Source organism: Sander lucioperca, chromosome 2 (assembly GCF_008315115.2).
Source record: "Sander lucioperca isolate FBNREF2018 chromosome 2, SLUC_FBN_1.2, whole genome shotgun sequence".
In the NCBI taxonomy this organism is placed as follows: Eukaryota; Metazoa; Chordata; class Actinopteri; order Perciformes; family Percidae; genus Sander; species Sander lucioperca.
In genome coordinates, this window is record NC_050174.1 from 31,572,054 (window position 1) to 31,600,041 (window position 27,988).

Sequence of the window (27,988 nt, forward strand, 5' to 3'; positions counted from 1 at the left end):
GATAACCAGTTCCTTGTGCCATTCTAACATAGCCGTATCGGACAAATTTAGTCCTCTGTGGGTCCCGATCTGAGATGTGATAAAATCCTGAGCGTCCTTGGGAGCGTCCTCGCCTCTTTCCTTCCCTGGTCGTAATGAACAGCTTGGCCCAATAGTGGAGGGTGGGTTTGAGGTCCACATTATAAAGCTCCTTCCTCATGTCTCAGTAGACAGAGCGTTGACTTATTGGAGAGTTCTTGTACTTCAGCTTACCCCTCAGTTTCCGAGCCTCACGCATCACTAGCTCACAGGTCCATAATCTGTGGAACCCTATCACGACTTCTCTGGGTTTCTCACCAGGGCCTGGCTTAGCTGCTGCTGTGTGGTGGGCTCATTCCAGGGCTGATTCTTGTATGTGTTCACCAAAAACCTCAAACAGGAGTTGAGAGAAAAAAACCCGTTGGTTGAGCACTTTCGATATTTTCGGGGAGACCGACTATCTTTATATTATTCTGGCGGCTTCTGCTCTCCAGGTTTATTGGATATTTCAAACTTTTTTAACAAATAAAAATTGAAACATTGGGTGTGCAAAATTATTCAGCCCCCTTAAGTTAATACTTTGTAGCGCCACCTTTTGTGGCGATTACAGCTGTAAGTCACTTGGGGTATGTCTCTATCAGTTTTGCACATCGAGAGACTGAAATTTTTGCCCATTCCTCTTTGCAAAACAGCTCGAGCTCAGTGAGGTTGGATGGAGAGCATTTGTGAACAGCAGTTTTCAGTTCTTTCCACAGATTCTCGATTGGATTCAGGTCTGGACTTTGACTTGGCCATTCTAACACCTGGATATGTTTATTTGTGAACCATTCCATTGTAGATTTTGCTTTATGTTTTGGATCATTGTCTTGTTGGAAGACAAATCTTTGTCCCAGTCTCAGGTCTTTTGCAGACTCCATCAGGTTTTCTTCCAGAATGGTCCTGTATTTGGCTCCATCCATCTTCCCATCAATTTTAACCATCTTCCCTGTCCCTGCTGAAGAAAAGCAGGCCCAAACCATGATGCTGCCACCACCATGTTTGACAGTGGGGATGGTGTGTTCAGGGTGATGAGCTGTGTTGCTTTTACGCCAAACATAACGTTTTGCATTGTTGCCAAAAAGTTTGATTTTGGTTTCATCTGACCAGAGCACCTTCTTCCACATGTTTGGTGTGTCTCCCAGGTGGCTTGTGGCAAACTTTAAACAACACTTTTTATGGATATCTTTAAGAAATGGCTTTCATCTTGCCACTCTTCCATAAAGGCCAGATTTGTGCAGTATACGACTGATTGTTGTCCTATGGACAGAGTCTCCCACCTCAGCTGTAGATCTCTGCAGTTCATCCAGAGTGATCATGGGCCTCTTGGCTGCATCTCTGATCAGTCTTCTCCTTGTATGAGCTAAAAGTTTAGAGGGACGGCCGGGTCTTCGTAGATTTGCAGTGGTCTGATACTCCTTCCATTTCAATATTATCGCTTGCACAGTGCTCCTTGGGATGTTTAAAGCTTGGGAAATCTTTTTGTATCCAAATCCGGCTTTAAACTTCTCCACAACAGTATCTCGGACCTGCCTGGTGTGTTCCTTGTTCTTCACGATGCTCTCTGTGCTTTAAACGGACCTCTGAGACTATCACAGAGCAGGTGCATTTATACGGAGACTTGATTACACACAGGTGGATTCTATTTATCATCATTAGTCATTTAGGTCAACATTGGATCATTCAGAGATCCTCACTGAACTTCTGGAGAGTGTTTGCTGCACTGAAAGTAAAGGGGCTGAATAATTTTGCACGCCCAATGTTTCAGTTTTTTATTTGTTAAAAAAGTTTGAAATATCCAATAAATTTCGTTCCACTTCATGATTGTGTCCCACTTGTTGTTGATTCTTCACAAAAAATTACATTTTTATATCTTTGTGTTTGAAGCCTGAAATGTGGCAAAAGGTCGAAAAGTTCAAGGGGGCCGAATACTTTCGCAAGGCACTGTATGTCCAAGTTAAGGCCTTCCAGGCATTAGGGGGCGCTATGGAGCCCACTTTCAGGTTTGGGCCGAATCGCTGTACATTCTCGCAAAGCTCCCAGGTGTTTATGCGGGGGCCAATTTTTGTGAGTTTTGTGAGTGAGTTTTCGTATATAAGGCGCACGTTAGGGGGCGCTATGGAGCCCCCTGGCAACGCCCGAGCCCAATCACTACAGAACTTTGCAATTTTCACCAGTTGTGACATGTGTGCAAATTTTTGTGAGTTTTCGTGCATGCTAACCCCCTCAAAAATGTGACGAGGAATTGGTAAAAAAAAAAAAAAAAAATAATAATAATCTTATGAAAAACAATAGGTTCCTTCGCACTTTCAGTGCAAGGCACCGTTGGGGCCTTGCACTTTCGTGCTCGGGCCCTAATAATAATCTTATGAAAAACAATAGGTTCCTTCGCACTTTCGTGCTCGGGCCCTAATAATAATAATCTTATGAAAAACAATAGGTTCCTTCGCACTTTCAGTGCCCTAATTAAAGCTGCAAACAGCAATGACGGGCCCTCGCCCCTTGCCTGGGGGGTTACTAAAGTTACAATTTTTTTTTTGGAAAAATAAAAAAAAAATGCTCTATGGACTTCAAGATGAGACCTATGTTCCCTCAAAATTTGGTATATTAACTTCTCATTTTTTTCAGAATTCCGAAGCTCGTTAGAGGGCGCTATGGAGCCCCCTGATAACGCTTGAGTCCAATCACTACATAACTTTGTAGTTTTTGCCAGGTCTGACATGTGTGCAAATTTTTGTGTTTTCCAGCATGCTAAGCCCTTCAAAAATGTGAGTGACGCACAGAATAATAATCCTTACAAAAACAATAGGTTCCTTCGCACTTTCGTGCTCAGGCCCTAACTAGAACTGCAAGCAGTTATGACGGGGTCCAAGCCTCCCGGCGCCAGGTGCCAGTAGCCCCTGATGCCAGTCGCCCCCGACAACCCGGGGAGCGTGCGAAAGTGGGACCCAAAGCGTAATGGTGGGGAGGCAAACGTCAGGAAATATCGAGAGGTATGAGCCGCAAGGTCTGCGGTACATTGCCATTGCAAATATCCCAGAGCCTTAAAGGATTTTTAACAACCTCTGGTCCATCTGGTTTTAATTTCTATAAAAGCTTGTAAAACATCAACCCTGTTGTCCACAGTCAATCTATGAACATCATTTCTTTTCAGGAAAAACTGGGCTATTAGAATATTTGCGCTGCAGTGAGGTCACTTGAATGTTAAAAAGGTTGTAGGACCATAAAGACAAATAAATAAATAAAACGGAACATGAATCTTACTGATATATATTGATATCACACACACAGCAATGCCACACAAGCATTTGTGTTGTCTAAAACAGTTCTATATATTTGGAGTCATCCATTGCAAAAATAAACATATTATATATTACATATATATTATAACTCATATAAAGGACAAACTATTTACATTTCTTACAGACAGTGTATCAATCTTGGATGTAACAGTATGGATTAATGGCACAAAGACCCCGAAAAACTGGATACAAAACCTTCTGTAAGGGCTAGGAAGACAACAAAGACATCAGCAGAACGGGGCGACTGTTCGCTTTTAGCTCCAAAAAACAGTATGTTTCTACTTGTTATAATTATAAAGTTATTAAGTTATGAATCAGAAGTGCCGTTTGGCGTCGTATACGACGCGCTCGACCACAGAAGAGGTAAAAGGGCCCAAACTATAGTACCCCCTAATGGCTGGTCTTTGCCAAATTTGGTACAGTGCCACAGAGCTGCATGCTGAACAAGCATGACAAGCTTCATGTTGATAGAAATTACTACGGCAGAGATATTGCAATCGCAAATGTCCCATTTAAAAAGAGTTATTGGCCGAAACACGTCTACATTGACTAGAATGGCCAATCTTCGCCAAATTTGGTACAGTGCCTCAGAGTTGAAATGTTTTGCTGATAGCATTTAATTGGCCAAGATATGCTGAAGTTCATGTTTCATAGCTAGCTACGAAATTTAGTTTGGTCGTAAATTAGGCATACTTAAATGTGGCAAAATTCTTTTAATAACTTTTGGTCAAACCTACCAGGATTTCTAATGTGCGATGAATTGTGGGAGTATTGCAAAAACATGTTTTACGTCATTATAGCGCCACCTAGTGGTCCACATGTGTAATGTTTGGTAAGTGAGGTCAGTAGGAGGAGCACGGTCTAGGAGGAGATCGAAAAAGTAGGTTTTTGATAAATTGCGATTTTTCACGCATAAAAGTCTAAGCGGAAATGGCCTATATCACGAGATTCAGTTGGATCCAGGGAACACGAGGATATATGGTTTTTGAATGTGCAATGTATGGTTTGGGAGTTACAGGGCCAAACGCTTTTTTTCTGCTATAGTGCCACCTAGCGGTGGAAGTGGGTCAATTGTTGCGCCTGAGGTCCTTGGTTTTGGACCAGTCCTGAAAATGCCACCCCCCCACCATGTACGGTTTAGGCTGTAGCGGGACTTTTACACAGAGAATAATAATAATGGAAAATGGAGGAAAATAATCCTTGGAAAAACAATAGGGTTCCACAGCCCTGCTGTGCGAACGGCGTAGCTTTGCTACCGCCGGTTCTTCCAGACTCGGGCTTGGACCCCTAATAATAATAATCCTTACAAAAACAATAGGTTCCTTCGCACTTTCAGTGCAAGGCTCCGTTGGGGCCTTGCACTTTCGTGCCCGGGCCCTAATAATAATCCTTACAAAAACAATAGATTCCTTCGCACTTTCAGTGCAAGGCACTGTTGGGGCCTTGCACTTTCGTGCTCGGGCCCTAATAATCCTTACAAAAACAATAGGTCCTTGCAGTTTCACTGCTCAGGCCCTAATAATCCTTACAAAAACAATAGGTCCCTTGCAGTTTCACTGCTCAGGCCCTAATACTCCTTACAAAAACAATAGGTCCCTTGCAGTTTCACTGCTCAGGCCCTAATTCCTGACTATTTTTAAAAATGTATATTTTTTAAGGCGTTTTTAAAGATTTACGCCTTTAGTTAAAACCAGTGGGGTTAAAACTGAGAGCTACAGACAGAGCAGGGAAGTATTAAGGGACCAACACATCGGTGGTTTTGTTTTTTTGTTGACAATAAGAATATATAATACTGTATATAAAATAACACTAATTACTAATAATACTAATAACATTGTTTCATTCAATATTTCTGTAACAAAAGTAGATTTTCAAGGTACAGGTGATACTGTATTTTTCTTTTATAATTGAAATCTGAGGATACGATCCTTTTTCATTAAAGGCAACTAAATGTGAAAATATGACACACAATGTTTTTTTTTTGTTTTTCTTAAAGTGACAAAATTCTAAAGTCATCTAGTTTGCACTTGACAAATAGCACATAAATTATGTTCTTTTAATGACCTATCACAGACAGGTACATGTTATAATTCTTTAACTTATTTACAAGTGCATGCTTTAATTGTCGACCTGTTATATTTCGAAACAAGACTGGTGAGAGAAATTCAAGAAATTGCTCTAGGATTAGGAGTAGCGAACATCTACTACATAGTGTAATGTTTGTCAACTATATCCTCATGGATCCATAGCTTCGAGATGAGTGTACCTATTTTAGCGTAGTATTCATTGATGTACTCATTGTAGGCCATCTCCATCAGGCCATGGCCCAGGTTGTAGTTGGGGAAGATAAGGAAACAGGACTTCAGGTAACTGTTGACTTTTTTCAGATCCTGGAGGAGATGAAAATAGTGACATCCAAAAAATATCCAAAGGCCACGACTGATACCGTTGCAGTATAAAAGCAAACAGGTCTATTGCACAATGTTCTATATCCATTTAGTAGGCTTTATGTTTAGATGTATTTTTTTAAATATGTGGCAGAGATGATGAGTCTGACTGAAACAACAAATCTCTAGTCTTTATTCCTTTTTAAATCCCCAAAATATGTTTGGTAAGAGTCAAACTGACCTTATCATGTTCAAAGAGCTGGAGTAGGAAAGTGGCAACAGTTGCAGTGATGCCTATGAAGAGGTTGATGACTATGAGGAACACGTAGGCTGTACTGGGTACCTCGAACCAGAAGGATGCTGGGTACATGATGGGAGTGATGGACCACCTGGAAGGAAGAGCACTCATCCTGAGCAAAATCACTGAGGACGTCCAAAGCTTCAGGACATGAGAGAAAAAAAGAAACTGCAGAGCACTCACTAATGTTTTTCAGGTTACACCAAAACCATTATGCAATAATTAAATTTACATTTAAGTAGTCAGAGTTCTTTGAAACATCATACTAAACAGGTAATTTTGAATTCCACATTAGTGATAGTGACTGTATTAAAAGCCACAGCCAGCACTGCTGCTGTTTTTCTAGGTCGCATATGCAGGGAGTTCATTTGTCATTAAACATCAGAATGAAGGCAAAGTAGTGAGGAGTATGGTCGGCAGCTGAGTTTCTTTCACAATTTTCTCCTTGAGAAACATCAAGAGAGATGCCTTAAATATTCGGTTACACTTTACTTGAAGGTATCTACATAAGAGTGACATGACACTGTCATGAACGTGTCATAAACATTATAAACAAGTCATAAACGTTTATGACATAACGCTTATTTAGTAAGTGTCATTCGGTTTTTGTCATGAAGTCACAAGTTATGGTTATGGTTAGGGTTAGGGTTCATGTGTCATGACAGTGTCATGTGTTTATGACAGTCACTATTATGTAGATAACTTCAAGTAAAGTGTTACCAAATATTCTTCTCCCTCTCTTTTATTCTTTTCTCTCCCTTTCTCTTATATCTTTAACCACTTTAGCCAAGAATAAAGGTACTATGGTCACAGGCATGTCAGCCTTCATATTTATATCTACTGTATCTGTCTATCTAGTGGTTGCATGACAATTACTTGATCTTGGATCCAAAACTGCTGTGTTTATGTCACCAAAAATATGATGGTGAGGAGAATGTTCAGTTAAAAGTTAACCTTGGTTCTCTCCACACAGTTACATATTCCATATCTACGGGGACTGACCCACTGGGGCAGTTGACGTGGATATCACTTTAAGACACACCGCTACGTGGCCCATGTCCAAGCATAAAAGGCCCAGGTGTGCATGGGTTCACTAATTAACATTGATTGGTATACTATCCAAGGGACCTTGACCTGGAGAGATAGCCTCTTTACTCAGAGAACCAAGGTTACCTTGTAAACAATTGTATCTCTCCACACAGTTACATATTCCATTTGTATGGGTACATTTTAAGAAAGTAAGGAATCCAGTGTCAAGAGGGAGCCATTTCAGATCAGGAGGGATGCTGAAGTGCTTCAAGGACCGCGTCCACAACCCAAAGACGAACAAAAGGTCTGGCCTTTCAGACCGCTGGCTCCTGGAAGCCACTAAGAAACCAGGAAACCAGGGAACAGTCATGCTTATTCAGTGTGGAAGCACCAACGCACACTGCTTGACCACTGCCAACATTCTGTGGAGGGCATAGTGACTTTCCTGCCTCCAGCTGGGTCGGCAGGAATGATAGGATGTCCCGTGCTGTCGCTGAGTAGGGATCCCCCTGGTGAGCTTTCACCATGTGGCAAAAACTCTCCCAACGACTTGTCTTTACGAGTAGGCCACCCTCATTTTTGGAAGGGGCCTTGGCTTCTTGCATTGTCCTCACCAGCGGCTCTGTAAAGCCTAAAGCCAGGAGGCTGACCTTGTCATGGGCCAAGCCACCAGCCTGAGCCCTGCTTGGGAGGGGCAGGTTCTGGCTCACCTGAGACACTCCCCCTGCAATCCCCCTTGCTATGTTGGCCGAATTTTCTCTGTTTTGCCATGTGCCTCTTTCGGGGCACACTTTCTTCCTCCACCACTTCTGCCCTATTTACAGCAGCACTAGTAGTAATAGCTGGCAGCCAAACTCCACCTTCCTTTCGCTGACTTTCAGCTGCTTTTGCTGCCGCTGGGCTTTGTCCCTGGTTCCAGCCAAAATGATGTTCCCACACAGCCTTCTATCTACTGGCTCAATTTTGAATCATCTCGGCTGAACATGTCCACAGCACTCAGCTAGAGTATATTTGACAGTCTGGATGGTGCTGAATGTGGTGATGTTCATGCTCGTACTTTTCTGGTCAATGATGTTGCCCATTATGTTAAAAGAAGATTCAATTAATGGGCCATGGAATATTGACATTGCAGCTTTCACTGCTTGACACAGGCCTGGATATTTTCCAGTATCGTCAACACAGGCCCACCACCTCACAACATCATCTCCATCTTGGAAGCTAGGCAGGGACTGATCTACATTGTACTGGATAATTTCCTGGTGTGTGTCAACATCAGGCTGCAGGTGATCCATCATTGCAGTGAGTTTCCTCAGTTCAGACCCAGTTTAAGTGCCCTCTCAGTATTGGGTCCATGGCCGACAAACACTGGAGGGTCTTGCTCTGCAGTGGCAGCTTTTTTTGCAAGTTTCTGGCACACGTGATGTATGCCCGGAGACTTCCTCCAGGAATGGCTTCAGCAGCTGAAACAGATCAGCAAGACTTACTATACTATTGTTATCATACAAACTCTGCAGAGGCTCCTAATCAATCATTAATCATTCTAATTGCAGTACACAATTTAAAGTACTCACAGGGTGTTGTGGATGTGCCACTCTGAATCGATTAGCCTCCTGCATCTCCCTCACAGGCAGCAGTCTGTTGTCCAATTCCATGGTAGCCAGAGTTTTGGGCATTGGGTTCAGGTGTTCAGATTTGACAAAGAAGGCAAGGAAGTTGGCAAAGACTTGAAGCTGATTGTCATGCAGTTTATAAACAAGTGTCTGACTGCCCTATAAAGAAAACAACATTAACATACATTGAAAATGGTGGTTCAATGTACAAAAACGCACACAAGAAATGCATACCAATTTTAACTCAGGACTCCCGAAAGTTAAATACAAGGATTCACTTAGATCACCTCACTATGAAAAAGCAGAATACCCTGTGGTCAAAGAAAATGTTGTCAGTAATTATTAGACATGGGATCACTATAATTTATTTTCTAGACCCAGGCACCACAGAATCCTGTAACATTTTTATCATCATAATCTAATTCTCATAATTTGTGATATTTTTTCTTATTTTGAAAAACCTGATTCAATTCAATTCAATTAAATTTTATTTATAGTATCAAATCATAACAAGAGTTATCTCAAGACACTTTACAGATAGAGTAGGTCTAGACCATACTATAATATACAAGGACCCAACAATTCTAGTAATTCCTCCAAGAGCAAGCATTTAGTGCGACAGTGGCGAGGAAAAATTCCCTTTTAGGAAGAAACCTTGGACAGACCCATCTCTTGGTAGGTGGTGTCTGAAGGTGCCGGTTGGGGGTGTGATGAATAGTGGCAATAACAGTCACAATGAAAGTTAATGGAACAGTGACTAGAAATAGTAGTTGTAGTAGTTCATGGCAGAGCAGGGCACTGCAGGGCGTTACAGGACGTAGCAGGGCACAGCAGAGCATAGCAGGACGTAGCAGGACACTGCAGGGCACCGCAGAGCGTAGCAGGGTGTAACAGAGCATAGCAGGGCGTGCAGCAGGACCACGGCAACAGCTGCAACCATGATTTTGGTGCCACCCTAATCCAAGGAAATATGCTGGGCGGAAAAAAAAAAACATAAGGACTCCGGGGAATAAGCTCCCCAGAGCTAGGTTAGTAACAAGCATTTCTGGGATGCACACAAATGGAAAGAGAGAGGAGAGAGAACCTCAGTGTGTCAAAGGAAGTCCATCGGCAGTCTAAAACTATAACAGCATAATTAAGAGAGACAGGTTAAGTAGAGGAGCCTGGTCAGGCTAGAACTCTCCCCAACCGGATCGGGCTGTACTGGCCTGCCTCCCTCTACTTTGATTATATTATTGATTATATGGTAAATAAATCTGACAACTATGACGAGAAGCAGGTGGGCCGGGCTAGGCGGACGCTGCAACTCCTCATTCCCTAACTATAAGCTTTATCGAAGAGGAGAGTTTTAAGTTTACTCTTAAATGTGGTGACGGTGCCTGCCCCCCGAACCCAGACTGGGAGCAGGAGAGGAGCCTGATAGCTGAAGGCTCTGGCTCCCATTCTACTTTTAGAGACTCTAGGAACCACAAGTAACTCTGCATTATGGGAGCGCAGTGCTCTAGTGGGACAATAAGGTACTATGAGCTCTTCAAGATATGATGGTGCTTGACCATTTAGAGCTAGGTCAGTAGAAGGATTTTAAATTCAATCCTGGATTTTACAGGAAGCCAATGCAGAGAAGCTAATATGATCTCTTTTCTTAGTTCTTGTCAGAACACGCGCTGCAGCATTCTGGATCACCTGGAGAGTCTTAAGGGTTTTATTTGAGCATCCTGATAATAAGGAATTACAATAGTCCAGCCTGGAAGTAACAAATGCATGAACTAGTTTTTCAGCATCGTTTTGAGACAGGATGTTCCTAATTTTGGCAATGTTTCGAAGGTGAAAAAAGGCTGTTCTTGAGGTTTGTTTTAAGTGGGCATTAAAGGATATATCCTGATCAAAAATAACTCCTAAATTTCTGACAATAGTGCTGGAGGCCAGGGGAATACCATCCAGAGTAGCTATATTTTTGGATAATGAGGTTTGGAGGTGCTTAGGTTTCAGTTTTGTGTGAGTTTAACATAAGAAAATTGTAGGTCATCCATGATTTTATATCTTTGATGCATGCTTGAAGTTTGGCTAACTGACTGGTTTCGTCTGGCTTAATTGATAGGTATAATTGGGTGTCATCCGCGTAACAATGAAAGTTAATTGAGTGTTTCCTAATAATATTGCCTAGAGGAAGCATATATAAGGTGAATAGAATTGGTCCAAGCACTGAGCCTCGTGGAACACCATGGCTAACTTTAGCGTGCCTGGAGGAATCTTCGTTAACATTAACAAATTGAGATCGATCAGATAAATAGGACTTAAACCAGCTTAGTGCGATTCCTTTAATGCCAACTAAGTGTTCCAATCTCTGTAACAGGATGGTATGGTCAATAGTGTTGAATGCAGCACTAAGATCTAGTAAGACAAATACGGAGACAAGTCCTTTGTCTGAAGCAGTTAGAAGGTCATTAGTAATTTTCACCAGTGCCGTCTCTGTGCTATGATGCATTCAATTGCTATGTAGAAAGTCACATAACTAATTAGCGACTACCTTCTCAAGGATCTTGGAGAGAAAGGGGAAATTAGATATAGGTCTATAGTTGGCTAAGACCTCATGATCGATTTTCGGATAATTTTTTTCAGAAGAGGTTTTATCACAGCTACTTTAAATGACTGCGGTACATAACCTGTTAATAAAGACATATTGATCACATCTGGTAATGAAGTGTTAACCACGGGTAACGCTTCTTTAAGTAGCCTCGTTGGGATGGGGTCTAAGAGACCGATAGATGACTTAGATATAATTTTATTATTAAAGAAGCTCACGTCAAGTAGCTCAAGTCGTCACTACTCAGAGCTATAGGAATAGATGGCTCAATAGAGCGGTGACTCTCAGTCAGCCTGGCTACAGTGCTGAAAAGAAACCTTGGGTTGTTCTTATTTTCTTCTATTAGTGATGAGTAATAGTCTGATCTGGCATTTCTGAGGGCCTTCCTATAGGTTTTCAGACTGTCTTGCCAATCTAAACGAGATTCTTCCAGTTTGGTGGAACACCATTTACTTTCAAGTTTTCGCGAGGTTTGTTTTAATTTGCGAGTTTGCGAGTTATACCAAGGTGCTAGTTTCCTTTGCTTCATCATCTTTTTGAGAGGAGCAACAGAGTCTAAAGTAGTCCGTAGCGAGGCCATAGCACCGTCCACAAAATTATCAATTTGGGAGGGACTAAAATTAACATAAGAGTCCTCTGTTATATTAAGGAACGGCATTGAATTAAATGCTGTTGGAATATCTTCCTTAAATTTAGCTATAGCACTGTCAGATAGGCATCTAGTGTAGAAGCTTTTATTTAATTTCGTATAGTCGGGTAGTAAGAATTCAAAAGTTATTAGAGAATGGTCTGATAATAAAAGGATTCTGCGGAAATACTATTAAATCTTCAATTTCGATGAAAAACAATATCAGCCTCCCCTGTGTAATTCTACCTCCAGCACAAAAAATATGATTGATGAATTTATTGATACATCTCACAAAAAAGGCTGGATAACTGATAAAGAAAAGGCTTTTCTATTGAGTGACCAGTATTCTATGGTCTACCCAAAATTCATAAACGACTTGATGACCCTCCTTTGTGCCCTATTGTATCTGGTATAGGGAGCCTCACTGAGCCTCTCTCACAATTTGTTGATTTCTTTTTAAGAAAACACGTTCACAGCTTACCATCATACCTTGGGGATACAACTGATGTTTTGAATTTGATTAATGATTGGAATTGTGAAAGCAATGATATTCTTGTGTCTTTGGATGTGCAAAGTCTTTATACATGCATACCCCACCACATAGGCCTACAAGCCATGTCGCATTACCTCGCTAAACGTCCTACTGATGTTCTGCCTCCATCAGAATTTCTTGTAAATATAGTCGAGATCATTCTAATAATCTCTTTAAATATTCTGGCAAATTGTATTTACAACTTCAAGGGACTGCTATGGGGAGTGCTTTTGCACCCTCTTATGCCTGTTTGGTGATGGGCTTATGGGAAGAAAAATACATAGACAATATGTCTATGAAAATAATATGAAAATAACCCCTTTCATTCCAAAATATCACTGTGGCGCAGATATATAGACAATGTTCTTTTAATATGGAAGGGTACACTTAATGAGCTAAATCATTTTTTGACTTATGTAAATTCTTCCACAGATTATTTGTCCTTTACTATGGAATGTAATAATCAGTCCATTGATTTCTTAGATCTTACTGTTTCTAAGGACATAAATAATATTTTACAATCCACCATCTATCGCAAACCCCTTAGTAGGAATACCCTGTTAAGAGCCGACAGCAATCACTCGTCTCATCTAGTCCGCAACATACACAGCCAGTTTTTGCGAGTCAGAAGAAATTGTAGCACCACAAGTGATTTTATGTCAAAAGCAGCCCATTTAGTGCACCGCTTTGAACAACGAGGATATGACAAATCTGGTATTGCAAAAGCATGGGACAGGGCTCTTAGTACAGATCGCGCCTCACTGTTGAAGAAAAAACTTAAGTCACACACAACACCTAGAGTATTTTTTTCGACCGGCTACACTCCAGAAGCAGGAAGAATGAAAAATGTTATTCGCAAGCATTGGCATGTTCTGAAGAGTGACCAGACACTCAAAAACATACGCGCCAATCCGCCTAGGTTTATATTATACATTCGTGACCGATTGGTCCATTCAGATATGTCTAACCCACCTCTGACCACTTGGCTCCCCAACCCACCCTTGGGTTTCTATAAATGTGGTAACTGTGCACAATTGTTGCGAGGAGTGAGGAATAGTGGACCCAAACGCAGGGAGAGGCAGGCAGGCAGGAGAAAGTTGGCGTAGAGGACTTATTGCAACCAAAAAACACAGCACAGAGGCTGTAAAAACTACCGGAACAGAATAACACGGAAAAACTCAAAAAAACGCAGGGAAGGACATGAACACACGCAGGGTGGCAGGGCACGTACACAAACAGACACAAAGGGATACAAAACGATCTAACAAGAGACAAAGGGAACACAGAGGTTAAATACATGAGGTAATGAACAAATGAGGGACAGGTGATACAGCAGGTGAAACACATCAGGGCGGGGCAGGACAATCAACAAAGGCGGGAAAACACAGAAAGTAAAACTAGACATGACAAGACAGAAAACAGACTATCAAAATAAAACAGGAAACAGAACATAAACAGGGAAATACACAACAAAATATATACCGACCACAATACACAAAACGGGATACACCAACACAACAGGGAACAGAAATATACAGAACAAATATACAAACACAAGAAACATACAAAAATCAATAATAGAGGTAATAGAAATGGAACAAAATACAAAGCAAAACACAGAAACCATGACAGTACTCCCTCTTCAAGGGACGGATCCCAGACGTCCAAAAAATAAACTGAAAACAACCCAGGGAGGGCGAAAGAGAGTCCGGGGGAGGCAGAAAGCCACTGGGGACCAGGGAACAGAAAGTCACTGGGGCACAGGGAAAGGAGAGTCACTGGGGCACAGGGAACAGCGCCCTGGGGCCCGGGGAACAGAGAGTCACTGGGGCACAGGGAAGCGCCCTGGGGCCCGGGGAACAGAGAGTCACTGGGGCACAGGGAGGAAACAGGGCCGGAGGGACCACTCGGGGAAGCAGAGGGGCCGCTCGGGGGAAACAGAGCGGGGCCGCTCCGCGGAAACAGAGCGGGGCCACTCGGGGGAAACAGAGCGGGGCCACTCGGGGGAAACAGAGGGGGGCCCTGGGACAGAGAACTGAGAGGCCTCGGCAACAGGGGACAGAGAGGCCTCGGCAACAGGGGACAGAGAGGCCTCGGCAACAGGGGACAGAGAGGCCTCGGCAACAGGGGACTGAGAGGCCTCGGCAACAGGGGACTGAGAGGCCTCGGCAACAGGGGACTGAGAGCAGCAACGAAGGCAGAAACCTTCAGGCGGCCTGCGACGAAGGCAGAAACCTTCTGGCCACCGGCGACGAAGGCAGAAGCCCTCAGGTGGCCGGCGACGAAGGCAGAAACCTTCTGGCCACCGGCGACGAAGGCAGAAGCCCTCAGGTGGCCGGCGACGAAGGCAGAAACCTTCTGGCCACCAGCGACGAAGGCAGAAGCCCTCAGGTGGCCGGCGATGAAGGCAGAAACCTTCTGGCCACCGGCGACGAAGGCAGAAACCTTCTGGCCACCGGCGACGAAGGCAGAAGCCCTCAGGTGGCCGGCGACGAAGGCAGAAACCTTCTGGCCACCGGCGACGAAGGCAGAATCTCTCTGGTGGCCGTACTGGACGTCGAGGGCACTCTGGCGGCCAGGCAGGACGTCGAGGGCAGCGCCCCTCCGGGGGCCGAGCAGGTCAGCCAAGGCGGAGCCCCTTGGGAGGCTGCGCAGGTGAATGGGCAGCTGGGCCGGGACCAGGCGACGGGTCAACTGGGCCGGGGCCTGGCGACGGGTCAGCTGGGCTGGGGTCAGGCGACGAGTCAGCTGGGCTGGGGTCAGGCGACGAGTCAGCTGGGCTGGAGTCAGGTGGCCTGGAGTCAGGTGGCCAGGCAACCGGGGCAGAGGTTGACTGGGGTGCCAACAGGACTGACCGCCGACAGGGCACGAGGGGCAGAAGTGGGCCTGGCCGCCGACAGGGCATGAGGGGCAGAAGTGGGCCTGACCGCTGACAGGGCACGAGGGGCAGAAGTGGGCCTGACCGCCGACAAGGCACGAGGGGCAGGAGTCGGCCTGACCGCCGACAGGGTACGAGGGGCAGGAGTCGGCCTGACCGCCGACAGGGTACGAGGGGCAGGAGTCGGCCTGACCGCCGACAGGACACAAGGGGCAGGAGTCGGCCTGACCGCCGACAGGACACAAGGGGCAGGAGTTGGCCTGACCGCCACAGGCAAAGTCTCAGGGGGGCAGAACAAAGGCAAAGTCCTTGGGGTGGTCTCGAGGGCGGTCTCAGGGGTGGTCACAGGGGTGCCGGGGACCGGCAAAGTCTCAGGGGCGGTCTCAGGGGCACCGGAGACCGGCAAAGTCTCAAGGGCGGTCCCAGGGGCCGTTCCAGGGACGCCGGAGACCGGCAAAGTCTCAGGGGCGGTCTCAGGGGCGGTCTCAGGGGCGGCTATAGCCAGTTCAGAGGGGCTGGACACCAGCCAGGATTCAGGGGGGTGGCTAGCCAGCCGGGGACTAGGGAGGCTGTTAGCTAACCTAGGCTCAGGGGGGTTGCTAGCTAGCTTGGATTCAGGGGGGCTGCTAGCCAGCCGGGGATCAGGAAAGCTGCTAGTCAGCTGGGGATCAGGAGAGCTACTAGTCAGCCGAAACTCTAGGAAAAGCTCGGGGACACTAGGAAGCTCGGGGACACTAGGAAGCTCGGGGAAGCTGGGCAGTGCTGGGACACTAGGGAGCTCGGGGACACTAGGAAGCACGGGGACACTAGGAAGCTCGGGGAAGCTGGGCAGTGCTGGGACACTGGGCAGCTTGGGGACCCTAGGGAGCTCGGGGATACTAGGAAGCTCGGGGACACTAGGAAGCTCGGGGAAGCTGGGCAGTGCTGGGACACTGGGCAGCTTGGGGACACTAGGGAGCTCAGGGACACTAGGAAGGCTGCTAGCAAGCCTGGAGTCAGGGGGGTTTCTAGGTGGCCTGGATTCGGGGAGGTTGCTAGCTAGCTGGGGCTCTGAGAGGCTGCTAGCCAGCCTAGATTCAGGGGGGCTGCTAACTAGCCTGGGATCTGGGAGAGTGCTAGCTACCTTGGACTCCGGGAGGTTGCTAACTAGCCTGGGCTCAGGAAGGCTGCTAGCTAGCTTGAATTCAGGAGGGCTGCTAGCTAGCTGGGGCTCAAGGAGGCTGCTAGCTAGCCTGGATTCAGGGGAGATGCTAGCTAGCGGGGAATCAGGGGGGTTGCTAGCTAGCCTGGATTCAGGGGGCCTGCTAGCTAGCCTGGGCAAAGGAAGGCTACTAGCTAGCCGGGGCTCAAGAACGTTGCTAGCTAGCCTGGATTCAGGGGGTTTGCTAGCTAGCCTGGATTTAGGGAGGTTGCTAGCTAGCCGGGGCTCAGGGAGGTTGCTAGCTAGCCCGGATTCAAGGGGGTTGCTAACTAGCCTGGATTCAGGGGGTTTGCTAGCTAGCCTGGATTTAGGGGGGTTGCTAGCTAGCCGGGGCTCAGGGAGGTTGCTAGCTAGCCCGGATTCAGGGAGGTTGCTAGCTAGCTGGGACTCTGAGAGGCTGCTAGCTAGCCTAGATTCAGGGGAGCTGCTAGCTAGTGGGGAATCCGGGAGGCTACTAGCCAGCCGGGGATCAGGGAGACTGCTAGCTAGCCTTGTTTCAGGGGGGTTGCTAGCTAGCCTGGATTTAGGGAGGTTGCTAGCTAGCCCAGGGTCAGGAGAGCTGCACGCCGGCCCGGAGTCAGGAGAGCTGCACGCCGGCCCGGGGTCAGGAGAGCTGCACGCCAGCCCGGGAACAGGAGAGCTGCACGCCAGCCCGGGAACAGAAGGGTTGCACGCCAGTTCGGGAACAGAAGGGTTGCACGTCAGCTCGGGAACAGAAGGGTTGCACGTCAGCTTGGGAACGCTGGGCAGCAAGAGGTACGGAAGGCCACACTCTCTTGCAGTGGCCTGCCAGCGAGCCTCCATGATGGCTTTGGCCAGAGCTGGATTCTTCTCAATTATACCCCAAAAAAATCCCAGCAAAAGCACACCATCAGTGGGGTGAAAAAAAAGGCTCCAATTTCCACACTGCTGGGTCCATGGTGGTTAGATCGTTCTGTTGCGAGGAGTGAGGAATAGTGGACCCAAACGCAGGGAGAGGCAGGCAAGCAGGAGAAAGTTGGCGTAGAGGATTTATTGCAACCAAAAAACACAGCACAGAGGCTGGAAAAACTACCGGAACAGAATAACACGGAAAAACTCGCAAAAGAACACAGGGAAGGACATGAACACACGCAGGGTGGCAGGGCACGGACACAAACAGACACAAAGGGATACAAAACGATCTAACAAGAGACAAAGGGAACACAGAGGTTAAATACATGAGGTAATGAACAAATGAGGGACAGGTGATACAGCAGGTGAAACACATCGGGGCGGGGCAGGACAATCAACAAAGGCGGGAAAACACAGAAAGTAAAACTAGACATGACAAGACAGAAAACAGACTATCAAAATAAAACAGGAAACAGAACATAAACAGGGAAATACACAACAAAATATACACCGACCACAATACACAAAACGGGATACACCAACACAACAGGGAACAGAAATATACAGAATAAATATACAAACACAAGAAACATACATAAATCAATAATACAGGTAATAGAAATGGAACAAAATACAAAGCAAAACACCGAAACCATGACAGCAATGCTCTAACTCGACCAATACGAAGGAATTTTCACATCCTCGCACTGGCAAGAAATACTCCATCTCTTCATTTATTAATTGTAACAGTACATACATGTAGTGTACCTTCTAAAGTGTCCCTGTGGACTGGCTTATATCGGCCAAACAAAACGTCAACTCAAACTAAAAATATCTGAACATAAGACAGCTATTCGTACCCAGAGTTTAACATATGCCATGGCGAGGCATTATAAGCAGGCCAATCATGGCTCCCCTGCATCACTGAGGTTTTTCATCCAGGGGTGGTGATATCATTAATAAACTTCTATGCAGGGAAGCGTTCTGGATACATACACTCGGCACTTTGGAACCTCTAGGTTTAAATAAAGAATTTAATTTAACTTGCTTTCTCTAAAGTCAAAATATGTTAAAGTATAGTATTTAAGATGAATATACTTTTATTTACATTGTATTGTGAACATTTTATATTTGTTACGTATCAACATTAGGGGCTTTCCAACCGGAGGGATTTTTGCAGTTCTTAGAACTAAACGTTCCTAGAACAATTTTTTCGTCGTGTTCCGACAGGAAAAAATTGGGGATTTTTAAGTTCCTCTGGCCTCAGTAGCGTACTTTTTTAGCTCCTACTTCAGAGCAGGGTCTTTTCCCTTTTCCCTTTTCCTAGGTGTACTTGATTGGTCGAACTTATAAGTCACGCCCACTGCCAACTCGGAACTTGCAGACAGAGCAACAACCAACAACGGGACATTTTTAACAATTTTCACCATCTTATTCATCATTAAATTCACTTCTGACAACGTTTTAGGCGAGAAATTAACTGTTTAGATTTCGAATATAGGCAGTCTTGCGAAAATTGATGGCGAATTGACAATTTGCTTCAAAGTTTTCGGAGTTGAGAACCTCCATGAAGTGAGGCGACAGCCAGCAAGCGCCTGCCCCAGCCTCTAGCTCGTCGTTCGGCCAGTCTTGCTCAGACACCTCGCTGTAAGCTGGAGGTCTCTCAGACCGCTCTCGTAAATAAGAGGCTTTTATTTCGTTTTGTTTAAGTCTGTTTAAATATCACAACACATGTCCATCATAAGATTAACGGGAACCTGTGGTTAACTGTCTTTTTGGAATTAAACTCCACAAGCGTGTCCTGCGGCTCGCCGGCCGTCACACACACACACACACAAACACGTCCACAGCGCAGCAGGCAGAGGCGGGGTCTTAGTATAATAAAGCCCCGTCGGTGTTGAGCAAAACATTACGTGAATTACTACGCGAATGGACGGAATGCGGAACTCGGAAAAGTGGACTGATGCGTCCATGTCCTCCATGCTGCTTTGTTGTTGTTGTATGTGGCGCTAAGGTCTAGTGACGATGCTATAAAGACCATTGCCGTGCTTGCATCACTCCCTTACCCCTCCTACCAGTCCCTATGGCCACTTGGCCAGTGGGAATGCAAACGGAAAAAAAGATTTTGGAGGAGAGTAGTTCTTAGAACTGCTTAGAAGTGTACTTTTCCTCTAAAAAGTACAAGTACTATCTGGTCGGAAAGCACCTATTGTTACCTATCAACCACTGTTGTTACCACTGTGTGTGGGTATTTGCCCTTTAATGACTGAGTGTAATGTGATTGAGTGTAACACCTTGGTTGAGATGGGTGTATCTTCAGGCAGCTAACACGCCCCCCTTACGCACCTGTTGATGATTCTTATTAAGGGCTTCATTGCCCATTCTCTCCAAGGACTCTGATGAAGATGTAACTCTACATCGAAACGTTAGTCACTGTTTTGCACCTTAAGTAATAAAACTATCAAGTAAGAAGACATCTGTGTTGCAGAAGCTACAGTATGTTGGTCCGCACCAGCTACGGAGCGCTGGCTAGCTACAGAAGTATATGATTTTGATTCCATGGTGCGGAGCCATGCCTCAAACTCACTAAGCCTCGCCTCCAGAGCAGTGAATATACTACATTTATTACATATATCTTTATCACTAAAGGAGGCAGAGGAATAGCTAAACATCTGACACACAGAGCAAGAGAGAGCAAGAGAGGGATTGGAATTAGCCATTGCTAATGGCTAAGCTAAAGTAGCTAACAGCGTTTTAACAAGTGTGAGATCAGCGAGGCAGTCGCTGTAAGAGAAGAAAACTATAAGTGCTTGAGTATAACTAGTGTAGTTTAAATGCAATCCAGGCACTTGGCCACTAAATTAAACAATAAAGCAGAGTTGAGTAAGTTTTTGGTGGTTCAGCAAAGTAGCGTACGTGAGACGGGAGCACCGTGAGAAATGTAGCATTCACCTGAGTAGAAATGGCAGCCATAAGCAGAGGACTCAATGTTCAACTCACCTGGAACACCATGACATATTCTTCAAGGATCGGTAGCACTCCTGTATAAAAACTGAGGTGCAGCTCCGTTATGGTGGCTTCATGCCACACCTTCCTAACCACCCTCTTCTTCTTTTCCCAACTGCGTCATTCCTTGAAAAATCAAAGGCTCTATTAAAAAAGCGCTGTATAAAAGCTAACACTCATTTGGTTACCATAGTGCAGGTAGGCAATCACAGATCCAAGGAGAAATAACTGTGATGAGTTACCTTTTTTGCTGAGGTCCTCATGAAAGCACCAAATCTGTGTCTGTGCCTTTTTGCTCACTTTGTAATTGGCAAAAAGCTGCCTCAGGGGGTCCTTGTAGAGGGCCTTGTCTTCCCTGTCCATAAAGCCGTAGTAAAGAACCTTGTAGGCAGGAAGCAGCCTCTGGGTGCTAATGGCAACATCATAAGCCGATAGCCAGCGATGCTGAACGAACCTTTTGGGAGCTGAACCAGGAATGCTCATGAACTCATATCTCTCTGAAGTACGCCAGCTGAGAAAGAGAGAGATACATCAAATCAGTTTTTTTTCCTCAAAGAGCTCAGGTAGCCTAAATATGTCAGTTAAGTATAAAAAACAATTTTAGAATCTAGATTACATATAGAAAATACAGTCTCCCAACAGGTAAATATAGCAGCAGGTAAGTATATTGTAAAGATAAAAGGTTTAGTGTTTAGTGTTGCAGTCAGTAGCATTAATCATTCTGAACTAAACAGTATCTCTATAATGGAAACTGAATATTATTAATTAACCTGATCTGTGGCCCATTGATGATCTGCATGTAGGTCACCAAACAGCCGTTCAAGATGATTGCTGAAAGGAGCTGCAAAAACCTTTGCAGCATTGTGGATATGGTGGCAACTATCACCGTCAATCAAGAGTCAAGGTGTTCCACATCAACCGTCTTCTTGTCTGGGTTGAAGTAGCTAATCAGGATGGAAAGCAATTTTTTACCACCATTGGTAGTACTCTTGTCGAGGTTGATGGAAAATGGATAATTCCGTGTATTGCTGAAGATCCTCTCTGAAAATGTAAATCCCAATCCATGCACCATTTTGTAAGCTGCTGCTGTGCGTGACAGACTCAGAGCTACTTTGTCTGTAGCCAGCGTTTAGGCCAGCTTCACCATCACTGGTGCAAATGTAAAAGGAAGTGACTGTTCGGCAAGAGTAGCGAGAACCATCGCCTAGACAAAGAAAACAGTAGATTTTCATAAGTCAAACTTTTGCAAATAGCCTGCCTTTTATTATAACCCTGTGACTGGGTTATTGAGGCTAGTTCAACTCTAGTTCAATTGACTAAACACACCATGTACAGTACATACAAATTGTCCTGGTAATGTAGCTTCTATGCCTTCTATGTAGCCTGACAATAGCCTACTGGCAAATGTCAAGTAACCTGTCAACAGTGAAATAGTAGTTATGATTTAGTGACACAGAAAACTACAACCCTATTTAATCTATAATACACACCTTGGCATTAGCAACCCGCTGACATGTAGGTAGTACAGGCACCCAACTCGCGCTCTTTGACTTGGGACTGGAAGGACACTGGCTGTAGTCATTACAGTGTACACTTTTTGACGGTGCACCTCTGTTTGGCAGTGTGCCGAAAGAGCATGAGAGCCCTTATTGCTGTAGTTTATTTCTTTAGAGCAAAGGCTGCATTTTGAATACCCCACTTTGTCAATGTTTTTACAAATACTGTGACAGCAGAAAGCTGTGCTGAACTCCCTTCACCTCGGTCTTAATCTTTAGCCATGCCCAGCTCCATTTGCACCTCAGCCCTGAGTCAAGCTATGCTATATAAATAGAATCCTCCTCTTTAAGCTTGCTCATTATGGAAAACAATTGTCAATATATTATCTGCTGGGCCAGGGCTCCTTTGTCATGATCATAAACATTAAGGCTAACTTCGACTGCATTAGTCAACGTTAAATGATCCGCCAGAGCAGGTGTTTCGATTATCATTAACGTTAAACCAGACACCAATGGGTCTTTTGTTCGTTTTCATTTCGCTCATATCTTGCGACAAGATATACATTAAAAATCAGATAACAATACTAATGCAGTGGAGGAGATAGCCTTGCCAAAATCCTTCACATTGAACTAACATTGTAGGCTAACAACACAATTCGCTGATCTTACGTTAGCTGACAAGCCGACTAGCTGACAAGCTTGCTTTCCATTATAACGTTAACGTTAAACATGTTAACAACAATGTTAGAGAAAACAATTATATTGTTGGCAGATAACAGCACTTACCTCAAAACTAATGTCAGTGTCCATTGACGTAGCGCCAGAGAATTTCTCCATAAACGGCCTCTGCCTGGTAGTGGTAGCATGAAAAGTTGAATTTATCCGCGGGAAAGCTGCAGCCAGGGGCTTTTCAAAGAAGACGCTGCCGTTATCTTGATTGTGATTGGCCAAATGACTTGTGTGACATATCACCAAAGATGTTTTATTGTGAAGAAGACCGCAGTAGGTTTTTGAAACTCCCGTTCATGGGAAATTGTACCACACCCGCCGACTAGGTAAGTGTCGGTAGTGGGCTGTACCTGGGCGCTTTTGCAGAGCATATTATGCAATACGCTGTACAGTACCCCTCTCTGATATTTCATACAAGTGACGAAAGGCATACCAGAAATCCTGAGAGGGGCCTGGTCTTCCTTTCAACTGCTCACAAGTCCCGTGCTAAAATCAGTGAACCCATGCACACCTGGGCCTTTTATGCACAGGCATGGGCTACATAGTTGTGTGTCTTAAAGTGATATCCACGTCAACTGCCCCAGTGGGTCAGTCCCCGTAGATAATATGATAAGGATAATTGCAATCAGACGCTAAATGTTAAGTGCATCTTTGCATTGTAATATAATTAGCTCAATATATTTTATGAATCAAGGCAGATATGGGTTGCAATTGACATGCAATTCATGGTACTATTAGCGGGCACAATCTATTCTATGGCGTAGCAGGGCACTGCAGGGCGTTACAGGGTGTAGCAGGACGTAGCAGGGCATAGCAGGGCACTGCAGGGCATAGCAGGATGTAGCTGGACGTAGCAGGGCACTGCAGGGCATAGCAGGGCGTAGTCCATAAAGAGCATCCGGACGTAGCTCTGCTGCTGCTCCAGGTGGCTCAGCGCAGAGTGGTGAGCTATGGCGATGGCATCCTCTGTGGATCTGTTTGCGCGATATGCGAACTGATAGGGGTCGAGGTCCGAGGGGAGATAGTCCTTGATATGTTGAATAACCAGTCTCTCGAAGCACTTCATGATTACCGGGGTGAGGGCCACAGGACGATAATCATTTAGGCTGGTGGACAGAGACTTCTTTGGCACTGGGATGATTGTGGCTGATTTTAGGCAGGGCGGGATGCCTGGGCCAGGGAGAGGTTGAAGATCCTGGTGAAGATGAGGGCGAGCTGGTGTGCGCATGACCTGAGCACCTTGCCAGGTACTCCGTCTGGGTCGGCCGCCTTCCTGGGGTTCACTGCCAGGAGCACCCGTCCGACATCGTGCTCCCTCACTGTGAGTGGGGTGGTGCAGGAACCAGATGGGGATGGGGGCGGGGCTGGGGTAGTGCAGGAACTAGATGAGGGTGGAAGCAGGGCTGGGACAGATGAGTGGTGCTGTTGTGATGTCTCAAAGCGAGCAAAGAAGCAATTTAGCTCCTCTGCCAGCGGCACACTCAGGTCTGTGTTTATCACAGCCTCTTTAGCTTGTGATGTCTTGTATGCCCTGCCACACCTCCCGTGTGTTGTTGCTGGACAGGTGGGACTCTATGCTCCTCTTGTGGTCCACCTTGGCTCTCGCTATAAGGGTTGGTAGGTGAATATGATGGCTATGAAGAGAAGGATAGCCATCATCCTCACTCCCTAACTATAAGCTTTTTCAAAGAGGAGAGTTTTAAGTTTACTCTTAAATGTGGTGACGGTGTCTGCCTCCCGAACCCAGACTGGAAGCTGGTTCCACAGGAGAGGAGCCTGATAGCTGAAGGCTCTGGCTCCCATTCTACTTTTAGAGACTCTAGGAACCACAAGTAACTCTGCATTCTGGGAGCGTAGTGCTCTAGTGAGACAATAAGGTACTATGAGCTCTTCAATATATGATGGTGCTTGACCATTTAGAGCGTTGTAGGTAAGGAGAAGGATTTTAAATTCAATCCTGGATTTTACAGGAAGCCAATGCAGAGAAGCTAATACAGGAGAAATATGATCTCTTTTCTTAGTTCTTGTCAGAACACGCGCTGCAGCATTCTGGATCTGCTGGAGAGTCTTAAGGGACTTATTTGGGCAACCTGATCGTAAGGAATTACAGTAGTCCAGCCTGGAAGTAACAAATGCATGGACTAGTTTTTCAGCATCATTTTGAGACAGGATGTGCCTAATTTTGGCAATGTTACGAAGGTGAAAAAAATGCCGTTCTTGAGGTTTGTTTTAAGTGGGCGTTAAAGGATATATCCTGATCAAAAATAACTCCAGGCCAGGGTAATACCATCCAGAGTAGCTATATCTTTGGATAATGAGGTTCGGAGGTGTTTAGGGCCCAGCACAATAATTCAGTTTTGTCTGAGTTTAACATCAGAAAATTGTAGGTCATCCATGATTTTATATCTTTAATGCATGCTTGAAGTTTAGCTAACTGACTGGTTTTGTCTGGCTTGATTGATAGGTATAATTGCGTGTCATCCGCATAACAGTGAAAGTTAATTGAGTGTTTCCTAATAATATTGCCTAGAGGAAGCATATATAAGGTGAAAAGAATTGGTCCAAGCTCTGAGCCTTGTGGAACGCCATGGCTAACTTTAGCGTACCTGGAGGATTTATCGTTAACATTAACAAATTGAGATCAATCAGAGAAATAGGACTTAAACCAGCTTACTGCGATTCCTTTAATGCCAACTAAATGTTCCAGTCTTGTAACAGGATGGTATGTAGTGTATCAATAGTGTAAAATGCAGCACTAAGATCTAGTACGACAAGTACGAAGACAAGTCCTTTGCCTGAAGCAGTTAGGTCGTTAGTAATTTTCACCAGTGCCGTCTCTGTGCTATGATGCATTCTAAATCCTGACCTCAAATAAACTATTGCTATGTAGACAATCACATAACTGATCAGAGACTACCTTCTCAAGGATCTTGGAGAGAAAGGGAAGATTAGATATAGGTCTATAGTTGGCTAAGACCTCAGGATCGAGGGTGTTTTTTTTCAGAAGAGGTTTTATCACAGCTACTTTAAATGACTGTAACCTGTTAATAAAGACATATTGATCATATCTACTAAGGTGCCACTGCCAGTAACACTTTAGTAATGTATTTAAGCACATCATTTTACACTAGTCACTTTCAACCTGCACTGACCTGTTGCTTCGTTTTCAGCCTGTCATTTGGTTCATTGTATCTATATGACAACTTAACATTTTTATTTATTATGCATGGATAGACACCTAAATCTAGTGAGCTGGACTGTCAAAGGAGTTTTTCTCACATCTCAAACAACTCAAAACAGAATTAGCCTTTATAGCCACCTCTGTCAATGTCTCTTGTCGGCCAGATAAACTCAATCGAAATGGCCATTCTACCTACATTTTTGTACCTCTTTCAGGCCTTACCTGTGTTTATCCCCAGGTCCTTCTTTGACCAGCTTGACTCAATTCTTTCCTCATATGGGAAATATAGCCTGGCTCTCCCAAACTTTCACTTTTATTATTGGGCTGCTTTGCCTTGCATTTTTTTTGTTTCAGTCAGCCCAATTGCCCCGACTGGGTAGCCATGGAATTACATACAGATGAGAATATGTCCATACCTGCACTACTTGGATCCCCACTTCCACTTCCCTTGATTAAATCTTTAAAAAATCCAGTGGTTAAACAGTCTTTAAAGATATGGGTTCAATTAAGGAAATGTTTTGGGTTGCATAACTTCCCTATTGCATCAAAACACCTTTTTAAACCATTACCGCAAGATCCTGTCTTTAAAGAGTGACATAGGAAGGGTATTGTGCACTTCAAGGACCTGTTTATGGGTAACACTTTAGCATCATTTGAATAACTAAGCAACAACTTCAGTATTCCAAAGTCAGATTTTTTTTTTTAGATATTTGCAAACAGAGACATTATGTGTTATCTAACCTGTCCATTTCTTCTATTTAAGCAGACACTACCCTTGTCGATATAGTTTTCTCTTTAAACCCATCTCAAGAGAGGCTTGTCTCTGCCTTATATGGCAGTATGTTGGATCTAAGGCAGACCCCTATGGACAAGATCAAGGCAGCATGGGAAAAAGACCTGGGATTCTCTTTATCAGAAGATACATGGAGATCCGTTCTTAAACTGGTTAATTTCACTACTCTATGTGCTCGCCACTGCCTTATCCAATTCAAAGTGGTTCATAGGGCTCATATCTCAAAAGCCAAATTATCTACTATTTACTCTGATGTTAGTCCACTCTGTGTTAAATGTAAAATGCTGTAAGCACCAAAACCTAATTTAGCTTTTTGTAATTTTGGTGAACTGACCCTTTACGTAATATCAGCTGTGAGAACACTTAATCAAAGTGTGTGTGTGTGTGTGTGTGTGTGTGTGTAGAGTCAGATGTCTCACCCGTAGAGAAGAAAGAGCGAGAGGACAGCGGGGAAGTTAGTTGGGGAGGTGTAGGCCGGCAGGTCAAACACAAACAGAATAATAACACAGCATGTGGCAGGTACCAGGTAGTTCAGCTGCAGAGAAATGATGATGAGAGGAAAGAACATGTTCAGAACATTGCAGTATTTCACCTTTACATCCCCAGCCCTTTATCCGATAGCATTAGTCACACACAGTGTATCCTCCTCACCATGTCCCATATGTAATTAGCTAGCCAGTAGATAACAGGGTCACAGCCGCTGACAAATTGTAGGTGTTTGGCCTTCGTGGATTTCTCTGCAACCAAGAAAACCACAAAGCTGGCTGGCACAAAGGACATGGCTACAATAATGAAGATGGCAATCACCACGTCTGTTCCCTGGAGCCTGGAGATACAGGGGAGCGGAAGAAGAGAGATAATGTACTATTGTACTAATAGTAATGATTATCACAACTACAAAATGAGCCCAAAGTTGTAATAACGCCCTTCAAAAGTCCAATATGTAATATTTTGTAGTTGTTTTTGTTGTGGTTTTGAACATTTCTGTTGCCTGTTATTATTATTTCTGTATGTGTCCTGTTGTGTTTATTGTATTCCGTGGTCTGTGTATATTTTGTTGTGTATATTTCTGTTCCCTGTTGTGTATTTCCCTGTTTATGTTCTGTTTCCTGTTTTATTTTGATAGTCTGTTTTCCGTCTTGTCATGTCTAGTTTTACTTTCTGTGTTTTCCCGCCTGTGTGATTGTCTGATGTGCTCCACCTGTTCCCCAACCCTGGTGTCACCTGTCTTGTGTCTTCTCGTCACCTAGTTTATTTAGCCCCTGTGTTTTCTTTGTCTGTTGTCAGATCGTTTTGTGTCTGTTTGTGTTCTTGTCCTGTCAGTGTGTTGTAGCCTGTGCCATTGTTTTGGATTCCTCCCTGCTTTATTTTTGTAAGTTTTCCCTCTGAGTTTTTCCTAGTGTTTTT

General features: G+C 44.6%; 1 protein-coding gene across 3 annotated transcripts in view; it reads right to left on the reverse strand.

Moving 5' to 3' along the window:
- The window catches only part of abca2 (ATP-binding cassette, sub-family A (ABC1), member 2), a 206,323-nt gene that overhangs the window by 43,536 nt on the left and 134,799 nt on the right, over positions 1-27,988 (reverse strand). For all 3 annotated transcript variants that reach the window (XR_004896101.1, XM_031300882.2, XM_031300881.2), the window contains 4 exons: positions 27,233-27,407; positions 27,001-27,116; positions 5,985-6,132; positions 5,623-5,746 (listed from right to left, as the gene is read on the reverse strand). Coding sequence is in view for 2 of the 3 variants with exons in the window: in XM_031300882.2 (XP_031156742.1) it covers positions 5,623-5,746; positions 5,985-6,132; positions 27,001-27,116; positions 27,233-27,407 (563 nt within the window). In the remaining variant the exon portion in view is untranslated. The remainder of the gene's footprint in view (positions 1-5,622; positions 5,747-5,984; positions 6,133-27,000; positions 27,117-27,232; positions 27,408-27,988) is intronic.